Source organism: Halyomorpha halys, unplaced genomic scaffold (assembly GCF_000696795.3).
Source record: "Halyomorpha halys isolate HHAL.00 unplaced genomic scaffold, Hhal_1.1 Scaffold940.1, whole genome shotgun sequence".
Taxonomy (NCBI): domain Eukaryota; kingdom Metazoa; phylum Arthropoda; class Insecta; order Hemiptera; family Pentatomidae; genus Halyomorpha; species Halyomorpha halys.
In genome coordinates this window covers 153499-166514 of record NW_027114279.1, presented here as the reverse complement: position 1 = coordinate 166514, position 13016 = coordinate 153499, and the positions used below count along the sequence as shown (strand labels likewise).

General features: G+C 27.3%; 1 protein-coding gene and 1 long non-coding RNA gene across 3 annotated transcripts in view; one reads left to right on the top strand and one right to left on the bottom strand.

The window, feature by feature from the left end:
* Window positions 1-928, top strand: part of LOC136796781 (uncharacterized) — a 30903-nt gene extending 29975 nt beyond the window's left edge. The window contains exon 3 of the long non-coding RNA XR_010844532.1: window positions 767-928. This is a non-coding gene — a long non-coding RNA (uncharacterized lncRNA). The remainder of the gene's footprint in view (window positions 1-766) is intronic.
* A 741-nt stretch (window positions 929-1669) lies between these two features.
* Window positions 1670-12197, bottom strand: LOC106687281 (uncharacterized). 2 transcript variants are annotated; one of them, XM_014431061.2, is made up of 8 exons: window positions 11975-12197; window positions 11650-11773; window positions 9945-10113; window positions 9601-9789; window positions 8936-9180; window positions 6080-6286; window positions 3588-3780; window positions 1670-2228 (listed from the first exon to the last, which is right to left on the bottom strand). In XM_014431061.2, the coding sequence occupies exons 1-8, from the start codon at window positions 12077-12079 to the stop codon at window positions 2087-2089; spliced, it is 1374 nt and encodes a 457-aa protein (XP_014286547.1). In that variant the 5' UTR covers window positions 12080-12197; the 3' UTR covers window positions 1670-2086. The 2 variants fall into 2 exon arrangements, with proteins under 2 accessions (XP_014286547.1, XP_014286548.1); XM_014431062.2 differs by lacking the exon at window positions 11975-12197 and adding an exon at window positions 11861-11955.
* Window positions 12198-13016: the final 819 nt, after the last annotated feature.

Sequence of the window (13016 nt, the reverse complement as noted above, 5' to 3'; positions counted from 1 at the left end):
TTGATCAACATTTTTCAAAAAAAGGTATGATATATTAGTTTACTTACATTAACTAGTGATTATTTGTGCAATAATTCAAGTGCCATCGTATTATCTTTCTGCAGTCCTATATGACCTGACCTATCTTTAAGAGATTTATGATTATAACAAAATAACAATAATCTTGATTGGAGCTCACACTTCCACCACATCTTAAATTGGCATTAAATTACCTGCAAGACAACGGTCCTTAATGTAGCAGTCACCTTAGTCTTGAAGCCACTGGCAAAATTCTCATTTCAGGAGAAGGTTTGAATGTTAATTATAAAAGTATATTCCATTTTACAGGAAAAGACATTTTAAAGTCATTTTAGCCCGTCAAGTCTTGGCGGAAATTCTATAATTATATTTTTATGTAAAATTTATGTCCTTGCAATTAATTTATTTAATATTTTAAATTCGTTTTAATAATTATGTCACTATAAACTAACACAACTGAAAACTAATGAGATGATAAGATATAACATGAACCCGGATGTTGGTAGTTCAGTGACCTTAAGAGAGAAAGATAATTCAATTGGAATAGAAGAATTGGGCATACTTGACCCACACTCATAATCTTTTCCCTCATTCATCAGAATCAAATAGACAATCTAATACTATAAGTATAATCTTTATATAGATGTATTAGAGTATAAATTGTTTTCTTGTAAATTATAATATGTATTATTTTTCAGATACAATAAAGTTAATTATTTTTCCTTTTTTTATTTCCATGTGGCTACAGGACAATTCCTTCTTTTCTACTTCCAGGCGAACTGATTGTACAAAATTATGTAATTCAGTACATAGAATGTAATATTGTATAACGGAATGAATAGAATATATGTATTTTCCATGGGTAAATCTGACTGAGAAATATGATATGAGCTATGGATTGAAATTATATGATTTTAAAAAATGTATTATCATTTTTTTTTTGTAAATATCCTCGATAAAACAAGGATTTAACCCAAAACTTTAAAAATTTAGGATTTCAACTGCAATCCTTTTAAGAAAAAGTTATAAAAAAAGATCATTTTTTATTAAAGAAAGTTATCATAAAATGACTTATATTGTGATTAATCATATCTTGGTTATGACAAACTGTTTAAAATCTTTGGAATAATTAGCTAAAATGGCTATGTACTAATGTCGATATAATGTAAAATTTTGTCTTAAATTTTTTGTAAAAAAGGTCCTTAGAAATAGAGGACTAGAAATAGACTTATGGGTATTTTCTTTATAAAATACCTATAGATATTCTTTTAACTGATACCCATATGTCCATACCTTTGGTAGTTGTGTAAGTGAATAATTACTCCAATATAACTAGTTAAATAAATTGTTTTAAATTCACTGACAAGATTTGAAAAATGAAAAAAAAAAAACCAAAAAAACAATATAATAAACTAATTTTTATTTAGTTTTTTTATTTAGTATATTTACATTATTATCACATTCAATCTTATGGAAATTTATTTAAAATGAACATTAAAAAGTTCTTGATCCATAAATTATATAATTTATGCAATTAAAAAATAAAATTAAAACTAGCATAAATAAAATAAATAAATATTGTCCACTTTATAGTTTATTAGTTATTGTCTAATTGAAGATCAGTTCTATTGAATTTCATTCAAATAAGATATTAAAAAAAAAAATTTAATTTATTTAATGTAATTACAACTGTACAAAATAATACAAGTAAATATGTTGTATATACACTTGAAAATCTTGGGAAGGAACCACCCATTGGTGGTACTTCAAGAAAAGTACATTTTGTAAATAACAAGTAAATTTTGTTACTTTGGAAAATAATATTTGCTACCATCATGATTATTACTAAATGAGTATTGATGATTTTTTTTTATTCAAACCATTAGGATAGAATTTTGATTATAATAATGAGTATTTTTTTGTATTAACTTATAAAGATCAAGTATTAATGCTGATTCACATAATGAAAAAATCTATTTTTCCATTGCTATGGATCATACTTAACAATGTTATATATTTAGATGAAATTATTTATGAAAACAAAATTATCAAGATGATTAAGAACCATTCAAAAAATCCAGTAACATGGTTTAATAATGGAATGAGTGTTAAATATGGCATGGATTGCTGACATTGTTGAGGCTAAACCTCCAAAGACACCAATAAAGATTAGCTCCCACATGTAGATTCGCATATGAAGTGGAATTTCTCTGTTAAAAAAAAAAAAAAATAAAATAAATAGTAACATGTAAATGGGGAACAATGTAAAGTGAGATAATTTGTTAAAAGAGTAATTCGATCAAAATTCTATTATAGAATTTTGTCTTTATTGTAATTATAATTATTTTTTCCAGTTTTTCGCAAATAAGTATAAAAATGAGGATTTTTCTGATTGGATCAATATATAGATACATGACATCCGTAGTATTAAAGTTGACTGAATTTTCAAAAAGCTGAGCTTATTATTTATATGGTTAACCAACCTACAACATCACTAAAGAGGCAAAGTAGAAAAGCTTCTTTTTGGAACTCTGTAGAAAACAAAAAAAAAAACTTCCTTATAATTGTCTGATAGTGATCTAGTATCAAATTCTACTTTACAAATGTCAGGGTCAGAGGTATGTACAGGCCAAATCTGACATTTCAAAGATACTTTTTTCACACACTAAAGTGGTCTTTCTTATGCACTATAACGATGTAGGTTGGTTTGAAAATGAAAATTTATTTTGTAGAATCTTTTGTCGTTTCAATTTTTTATTTTTTCTTTTTTTTTCAGAAAATGCTCAGTTTTCGAATTAGAAAAAAAAAAAAACTGAAAAAATTTTGCTTTTTATTCTATTTCCATTGTGAAGCCACACGCTAGTAAGGTGAAAAACCAGAACTTTGGATTCAGTATCCTGAAAAATATTCAGATTCGTTGGGAAAAATCTTCTATACTTTATTCCTAAATAACCTATATTTTAACCTTTGTCCCCTAGTTGTGTCAAAGGTTACCCGAAAATAAAATGTTATATATGCATTTTGTTTTAACTTTTGTCTTCTTTAATTTTATATAGAATTTTATCTCTAGAAAATACCTAGTTTAAAAAACCAAAAAACAGAAAAAAATGTTTTAATTTATAATTAAAATATGCAACTTTTCGTTTATAATAAATTAAAACTTTATTTAGAATGATTATTTCTTCTTGATTTCGTTTCTATTAGATTCAATGTAAAATAATACTCAAGAAACATGGGTCATTTGTACCAAAACTAATATTTTATTTAAACAATTAAATTTATTCCCCATTATCTCCCTCTGAAAACATCCTTCCTCCATAGGAATCTTTTGATTTTTCAATCTCATTATTTTAAAAGTTCCATCAAAGGACCAATTAATTTTTTTTATACATTGTATTTTATCTGTACTACTTTAGATTCTCTTTAATTGTTGCACCAGGATTGCATCATCATTGTTATTTATTGAGGCATTAAGTAGCCTAAATAAATGTATATTTGAAGAAATGAACTTATAAATGTATATTTATTAACCAATAAACATAATACAGAAATTTTTTTAATAGTTATACCTTTTAACCCAATCTGGAGATTCCTGACTACAGAGCTTCATATAAAAGTAGTTTGGCAGAACAAATGTCAAAAGAGTAATTGTTGAACCTCCTACCAGAGCTAGGATTTTCGAAAATTGAGGAACTGATTCTCCAACCATTACCATGAGAAGCACCATACAAGTTCGTACAATGCAACGTAGGAAGCAAAATTCTGAAAGAATAATAAAAGTTTCTAAAAAATACTGAAATTTAATCATATATCTTTATCATACTAATAGATTATGACCGAGCGATTTTATATGTCTCCTGTTATACCCACTGAATAGTACAAAATTCAATATAATTTTTGAATTAGCGAAGATGCAATTATACAGGGAACCTGAAACACCTGCCCATGTGCTGAGGGAATGTCCTAAAAACTCCCCCCCTCCCCCATAACACTCTGAGCCCACACAATAAAGTAAAAGTTTATGAAGTCCTTAAAGAAAAATATTTTTCCTGATTCGACGAAATGTACTGCATTGATGTGGATGGATCCACATGTTATGCTGACATTGTCACTTTCCCTAAGACAGAGAAGTCAGCAATGATTTTGGATCCTACCATGAGATACAAAAATAATGACCATGACCAGGCGGATAAAGTGGGAAGGAAAAAGAAAAAAAAGTATATGATAATCATATTCCTTTACTTAAGTAAAAGTTCTGTGAGTGTTTCGTGAAAAGAGAATTTAATGTGAGAGATCACTGGTTTGGAGTTTGTAGACCTAGCACAAATAGGAACTTTATGGAGGAAGTCATATTTGATATCAATGACATAGCAAAGACAATTGAGGCGTATGCTTATATAGTACATTTTAGTTATTTATTGTCTGTATATTTATTAATTTTTGTTATTATATATATAATTAGAACTTTGTGGCTCAAAAGACTGTATAAGTAAGACATTTTATCAGGTTTGGACTGGTTGCTACACATTTCATTACAATCACTTTAACCTGAGGGCTTACAAGAAGAGGAAAAGAACTGTGTAACTTGTAGAATGGGACTGGATTATTACCACCGCATCATTACTCTTACAATGAAAATTACCAGCCGCTAACTTTTCAGTCCTGTGTATGAATAATGAATAATTAGATTCAGAAGAGCTCGCTGAAGATTACATTGTCTTTAAGTGCTCTTCTTCCTCTTTGAAAACAGAAGAAGAAGAGATTTGTAGAAAAACCTTAGAAAGAGTGCCATAGTGCGACAAAAAAGAAAAATTACAAAACTTACATAAATATTTTAAGATGTCAAATATTGATAATCCTGGCATATTTAATCAAATCTGTACCATCAAGAGATATGTTAAAGCTAGAAACCCTCAAAGATAAATCAAAATAACTGATTTTTTTTAGCCATTGGTTTTTTATTGTTTTCAAAAATAAATCTACAAGCATATAAAATCATAAAATATGTATTTTTTAATTAAAATTTTCACTTGGAAAAATGAAAAATGTTACATCTCGACCTCTCTTAGTGGGTCCCTCAATAAATAAGATAACTGTTGTTTTAAGCCTGCCTATTTGTAAAACTGAGTAAATGAAAAGCCTTTTTAAATTGAAATAATTTAAAATGATAAAAATCCTAGGTCTCTCAAGATTTCAATGTTCCCTGTTATACCATACTTCCAAACTTTATCCACTCATTGTAAGGTCATAACCAAGAAAAAACAAAACCTCAGCTATAAGGCCTTGAAAAACAATAAAATAAAAAAGAAACAGTGGAGAATATTTTCTGAGTGTAGTAGTGTCCCTTAGCTATAAAACGAACCCCCCACCAAATAAGGACTTTATTTGTGGAGCCTAATGTCACAAATTGATATTGTAAAGTAGATCATGTACTTTGAACGCTGACATTGCCATGCTCTTTATCATCATGCTACTTATTAATTACTATTTTATTACTTATTACTTACTATTTCACTGATTACAATTTTAATTTAACTACTTTATGTTCAAAGACAGAATGAAAAACAATATTACAGTACGCCAAGTAAAATACATGGAAATGTCATTTTCCAGTTGAAATCTTTTGTAGTCTTATCATTACTGGATTTGGATATTTATATTGGTGTCAAATTTATTGTTAATTTATTTTTGTTTAAATTTACAAAATATATACTGATTTAATATAGTTCATAAATTAGGGATATGGTTTCTAATTTAATTATTGAGCTTGAGGTATTCTTGGAAGACAGTGCAGTCAGCTCTAATCTACTGTTGCGAGATATATTCCTTAAATAAATTAAGGAACTCATTTTAGTACTCAATGGGCAATAGAAGCATATTTCAAATCATGGCTCTTAACTTGATGAATCTTACCAATTTTTTTATCAATGTTTATAGGTCAATTAGGATTTTACCTGACATTTCTTTATCCTCACTCCTTAATCGAGGATTTAGATATCATAAATTAGTAATTATAATGATATACAAAATCAAGTCATATAAATCTAAAAATGGTGCTTACCATGAGGTACATCGAATATGTTTTCAATTTCCTGTGCAACTGGATTTATTACAATAAGAAAAGCTAGTACAAGATGAATAACTAGGAATACATTAGCAAGTGTGATCATTATTCCTCCATTCAGTGACAAAATTATATTGGCATTTGTATGTTCGCCATAAACAAAATATCCTCCTATAGTTATAGGTAAGTATAGCACTAAGATCACTAAAAAAAAGCAATAAATTTAAAAGGTGAATAAACAAAAGCATTTTGCCAACTTAATTTTACCTATCTTCTTAAATGAAAAAAAAATCTTGTAGACATTTTTTATAAAAATTATTTTAAAACATGACTAACAATAAATTTTCATCAATGTAGCAATTTCCAGGAAAAATAAAAACCCATAAAACTTCATACAAAATTTAGTTCTTGAATTTGATAATGGTTTGGACCTCGAATGGTCCATTTTCAAATTCAATCCATATTTTTAAGTTATTCATCTGATTGTTAATATGATTCATTTCATCAAATTATAAATAATCATCAGCATTTAACATGCTTTATGAAATTAATTGATCTCAACAGTATTTGGTTCTTCTATTTATTCATATCTATCTATAGTATGCATGAATAAAATTATTATGAAATTTGAAGGATATTTTTCCCCTGGACATTGCTTGATTGGTGAATGTATGACCCTTAGAAAGATAGTATCTACTATTATTTTTTAATATTAAATTTTAAAGTAATTTATTCTTATTTTAATGATTTGTTTATAAGAAAAATTAAATTATGTAAATGAAGAATAAGTATAAATGAAAACCTTTTATTCTACAAACATCATAAAACTAATAATTAAATAATATAATAATTAAATAATATAATAATTAAAAATACAATAATTTGATAGAACATTTAATGTATAATTAAACCCCTGGCTGCCTTTTTTATTGAAAATTTACAACTTAATAGTACAATTTGATTTTTCTAAATATGTTAAAATTGTCTCATAAAATAACAATTAATTAAAAATTAGTATTTGCTATCATGTGAAAATGTATATTTGGTCATGGGAAATCATTTAAAAATCAAAAGAAGTTTAATAACAAAATTACTTTAAAATTCAAAAATTTAAATTTGGTCATGAAGTCAGATTTTAGCAACTTGAATTGACTGAATTTTTAAGAAAGGAGCCCAAATGAATATTTGGTATCCACTTTTAGTTTTTACAAAACTCAGTGATAGTTAACATCTTTTTAATGCATATTCCATAAACCACTTTTTCCCCCCTTTTTCCCCTGTCTTGCTTTTTTGGTAATATAATTGTGATAGAAATTGTGAATTAAAGAGGGGTATTTGCTTGTCACTGTATGTTCATTAGAACACCATTTAATCCAACAATGTCCTTCTATCTGTTAACATAAGTCATGTAGTATGTTACCCTGTTGATGTTAATAGTTTACCCTGTTCATCATGGTAGTACATTCAATCTTTAAGTGCTTGGAAGTTTCCAGAATACTACCAAAGAGACATGGGAATATCAATAACCTTTAAACTACATATAGATCTATTATTGCTCCTATTTATAAGTTCATGTACAATATTTATTACAAAATTTAATTTATTAATGCATATTGTCACAATCACATTTAAGTAAAAAATGTTAATATTGCTTATATAGATGATTGGCCACAAATGATTTTGAAAGAGATGGTTAGGACTCCGGTCAATTAGAAAAAATAGGTTTCAATTATTTATTTATTGTCGACATCACAGCCCATAATGTAGGGCTTCATCAAAGCTGATGTAATGGGTGGAAATGTAAACAAAGGTTCCTTTACACCTCCAACTATGTTTTTTTTTCTTGACTGCCATGACACCATCTCCTTCAAAGTGCTTGTTTTCATGATATCAAAATCAAACTTTATGTTTTACTTTTAACTTCCCCCTTGTAAATAATGTTTTTATCTCTGGACCTTCTAGTGTTAGTTTCTGGTTAGACATTTGTAATACTTAATTTGAATGTTATACATGTAGCTCATGAATTTATAGATGCATGGTTCATCTGTTTGTGATTAGAATATTCTGAAGAAGGAGAGTGACTCTTCAAAATGTAAACAACTTTGTTATAGGTAGAACTTCCAAAATAATAAAAATAGAAATTATGTTTTGTTCAATATTGAAGGGCTAACAAAAAAAGTATTTGTCAGCTTAAAAAGGTTCATTATGAATTAATCAGTCCCTAACAAAGGCTCTTACATGCCAAAATTGAAAATATGTTTACTTGATCAAAGACAAGACTTTTTTTCTTACCCCTGAAAATTTTTAAGTAGTAACTTAGATAAATAGTTAGAACCTTTTTAGAGAGAGCACTTTATTTAATTAACAATAAAAACTTTCTATGATTTTCTCAAAGAAGATTTTAAAGTTCATGTTCAAGATAAAGTTTTGTTGAACTAATTCTCTGAAAAAATCATTTTTTGTACATTTTTCTAGGCCTATTGTCCTACAGTCCATTGCAATCATTGAATTGAATTGAATTGAATATAAGATTTACACTACCAATAATTAGTTATTACAAAAAATAAATAAATAAATGTATAATATTTAATTAGGTAGGAAACTACTTTTCAAGAGGCTTATGTCTGAATATCTCATAGTCATACAATTTTTAAAACTAAGGTTCTCAAATGAAATTTTTTTATCTTTCATTATCTTGATAGAATCACAAATATAATGTATAGAATATTTTTAATAAATTGTGAATGAGCATGCACTTTCTGCACTTTATTTCTCCTTGTCAGTACATTTACATACTGTAATTAAAATAATAATAATAATAATAAATATTCTGAAGCAGTATTTATTACTTACCTCCAAAGGCTAAATAAACACTTTTTGTAAACTTTTTCCTGTTAGTCATATCATTCTGTATAGTCGGAAATGTTGAAGCACCTCCAAAAGCAAAAAGTATAATCCCAAAAGAAAGAAAAAAGTCTTTAAAGTTATGTGGAATACGAGGAGCTGGTTCAGTTTTGTGAATGCCATCAGTCACGATTTGTACAAAAATTAATGTACAAGCAATGGCTGTTGATAAAACGGCTCCAACTCCAACCGAACTAGACATTGATTACCTAATCAAAATTAATTCTTGGCAATTTAACTGTAATTTAAAACATTAGAAACTAATTAGAAACAAAATTAGAAAAAATTATAAATTACATAATGCAATAACTGTGATTAAGTTTACTAATGTCTCATGTTGTTAACATTTTTTATGTTTAAAAAAGAAAAAACTTTACTGCAATTTTTTTACAATCTGAAATAAAAAATTTTGACTTTCAGTCAAAACAATGCTTAAAATATTGGAAAAAAATTGAACTGGGGTATTTACATTAGTTATGTAATGGTGAGAAAACTAGTTAAAAATTAACTAGTATAATGGTAACTAAGAAAAACTAATGAATAAGAAAAATTAAGTGTTGAAAGTTGACTTTTAGCAGTTTGAGAAGAATACATAATTTGCTATTTCAACTTACAGGAAGTCTTTTGGTGAACCAAGCCACATTGGAGGAGTTATTAAAGCTGCAAAAAGAAGAAACCATGAACAAAATGTCACTTTAGGAAGAAAGTGTTTCAAAAGTTCTTGAAAAATCTGCGAAGCCAAAAGCAGATATACTACTCCTGCACCAAACAGTGTAATTTGTATGCAAGCAGATACAAATTTCCTGTAAAAATAAACATTTTATTTAAAGTATAAACATTAAAGCTCTTAAAATGTTTTCTACAATTTTTTATACAACTAATAATTGTTATGGGAGTATTAATAAAGAATATGTCTAAATTAGTTTGGATGAGTATGAACTAATAAAATGAATGATACCTGCACCATTGCCCTACAGCTCTTTCAGCAATTGTGGGGTATGGGTTTCGAGTTGAGCCTTTATACTCAGGATACCTTTCTTCCAAGATTTCCCAACAGAGGCCAAGTCTAGTACCACCATAACATGAATTAATACAAAAAATTACCACCAAAATAAGACCAATCCATCCTGAAACAATCACATTTCTATAGCCATTAATGCTTTAATTTAGGGTTTCCAAAAGTTTTGTGTTATATTTTATTACAATAAATTTCTGTGACCTTCATGAACTGAACTGACATTTATATAATGACTACAAAATTAAAGTTAAGGTAGTCAAAAATAACATGATAATTCAACTGTAAATCTGAAAATGCTTCAGAACTGTTTCTGAACATGGAAAGAGAATATTGCTTCAATCGTTTTCCATCCAGAAGAAAAGATCTGCTTAAACTGTAAGAATATTTGTTGAAGATCATTAAAAGCTAGCTAACACCATCAAAAGATGAATAGGTTTACACAATGATGAAACAAAAAACAAATATTGTATTGGTTTCACATAGTCTACTCAAACCTATGTAATAATGTCTTAACCAGAAATCATCTCAGTTATAAATTGATAAAAAAGCTGTTGTGAACTAATTTATTAGCACAAATCTGAGTTTGTAACTCAATGGCGTTACTGCAACAACAAATTGACTGCGTTGATAATCTACTGTTCACAGTAATATCATAAATAATAATTAATTCAATTAATCATAGCTATTAATAAGTTGTATTTTTAATAAAATAACTTTAAAAGTTATGTGTTTTGATATCATATAAATAAATTACTATTATATTGTGTACTATTATATAGTATCACACTAGTAATAAGCATTTGTAATATAAATAAAATAGAAAAATACACATTTGTGAGCAGATGTATCATTGGGTGGGAGACAAAATCTAAATTTTTTAATGTTTTGAATGGATTTCCAAATTCACCATATATCTGAGAAGCATTCCTTGAGGTTTATCTATCTTGTAAAAATTACCTCGCTAAATAGTGTTCATAAGCAATTTAGAGTACAACGACCACTTTGAATATTGTTTTACAACAATTTTCGCAGTTTGGAATAGGTTTTTCAAATCTCCAAACTTTTTAGATTTTCAAATTGTTCGAGAAAATAACAATACTATCTCATTTATCCATTCATTAATCAAATTCAGTAATCAAACCAGTGTATCGATTAAAACCTTATACCTAGCTATAACATTAATTATTACAATAAAATTGTAATTGTAATTTAAATACCACACTTTTGTAAATATTTTGCCATAAAAATATTTATTAAATTTGAACTATGTAGCTATTCTTGGGGGACTTTTATCCCTGAGTAAAATTGTTCTTTCATTCATTCAAACCCACAAACCGTTATAGAATAAGGTTTAAATATTTTGTACAGGGCATAAAATTACCATCACTCGAGAATAAAAGATTTGAGGCAGTAAGGTATTGAACTTATATTGTTAGTTTCATTGATTTTTTTTTTAAATTCTTTATCAACTGTGAAACTGATTTTTTATTACTTTAATTTAAGGCTATTCAAAATCAAATATTTTCATTCTATTATCTCTCCTATTTGATAACTTCCATAATATTTTTCTAAAAATTAAATTAAAAAATACTAATTCAGTGTTGAAGGTAAATACCAAAATTTAGAAATATAAATATTAGCCTACCTGAGTCAACAACAGCTCGTGGCAAGGCGAGTACTCCACTACCAGCCATTTCCCCTACAATAAACATAGCAGCCGACAGAAGACCGAGGCCATTTTTTTTCTGAAATGGAGATCCTGCGAGTTCCTAAATAAATATTATTATTAATAATGTTATTTTGAGGTCACTTTGTTATTAAAAGCAAGGCATATTTCCATGTAAACAATTATTTACTATGTCAGCTCCTATAATCTTTATCTGATTTGATATGTTATCATAGTAAGCCATTTTCGGAACAACTGACTTTATCTCTGAAACAGCTAGGTAATTATAAAGATAAGAGCTCACCTTGCCAGGTATTGAAGTGCTTCCAATTGAGCCATATGAGCTTAGGGTAGAACCAACTGAGGGTCTCCTTTGTAGAATACCAGTTGGATTGCTTGTCACTTCCATCTTATCCGGTTTGATCAAATTATTGTGAAATTTTTTACACTATCATTTGGGATTTCACTAAATTGTAATGCCTACTATCCACAGTGTATGGCATCTGACTCCAAATGCTTATGTAAAGAGTATAAAGAGATTAAAATGATAAAAAAATGAATGCCATCTGTTGTCTGTTTGCCTAAACTAGCTCAATAAGCTTTTTATGAGTCATTTAAAAAAAACATTATGACTTAAATGGATGATAATTAACTACTTGTTATTTAAAATTGAGTTTATTAACAAATTTAAGTGGAGTATTTTTTTTTTTTTTCGGGCATACCTAGTTTAAAATGAAAATAATATTTATTCTGGTACAAGTTGTTCCTGTGAAATCCTTTCACAAACCACTGAAAAGATGTACATTGTTTGATTTTATTTACAAACAAATACTTGTTAATTTTGGAACAAACATAAATACTTGTTTATGCTACTGTATTGGTTATAGTTATTATTAGTAACAAATAATTGAGGAATTTTAAATCAAAAGTCAATATATTCCATTTTGGAAAATTGTTATTAAAAAAATAATATGGAAACATTTTATGCAGTCAAGTTAAATTTTTGTGGAAAATGTTGGTCTGCAACACCTAATTGACGAGGAAAAATTTTAATTTTGAAATTAACTGAATAAGTTCTGGCTGTGGAATTTTTATTGGTAAAAAGAATCTTTATTTTTGAGAAGGGGATATATTATAATAGAAAACTCCTTGATTATTGGAATTGAGTTAACCATACATGATTACTTTAAACTTAGTTTATGAGTATCCATTAAAAATGACAATTATAAATGCAGTGGAATTTTTTTTTTCTTGAAATGAAAATTCAGATGGCTTCTTCTAAAAGATTTAATATCAAAAACAGTGATTTTAATAAAATCTTGTCAAATATTTGAAATCTGATTCTA

Coding starts and splice junctions, on each gene's coding strand:
- LOC106687281 (XM_014431061.2), bottom strand. CDS start 12,079: ATGGAAGTGACAAGCAATCCAACTGGTATTCTACAAAGGAGACCCTCA. Junction 10,114..11,649: donor ACGAGCTGTTGTTGACTCAG/GTAGGCTAATAT, acceptor TGATTGTTTCAG/GATGGATTGGTCTTATTTTG. Junction 6,287..8,935: donor TGTTTATTTAGCCTTTGGAG/GTAAGTAATAAA, acceptor GCTTTTTTTTAG/TGATCTTAGTGCTATACTTA.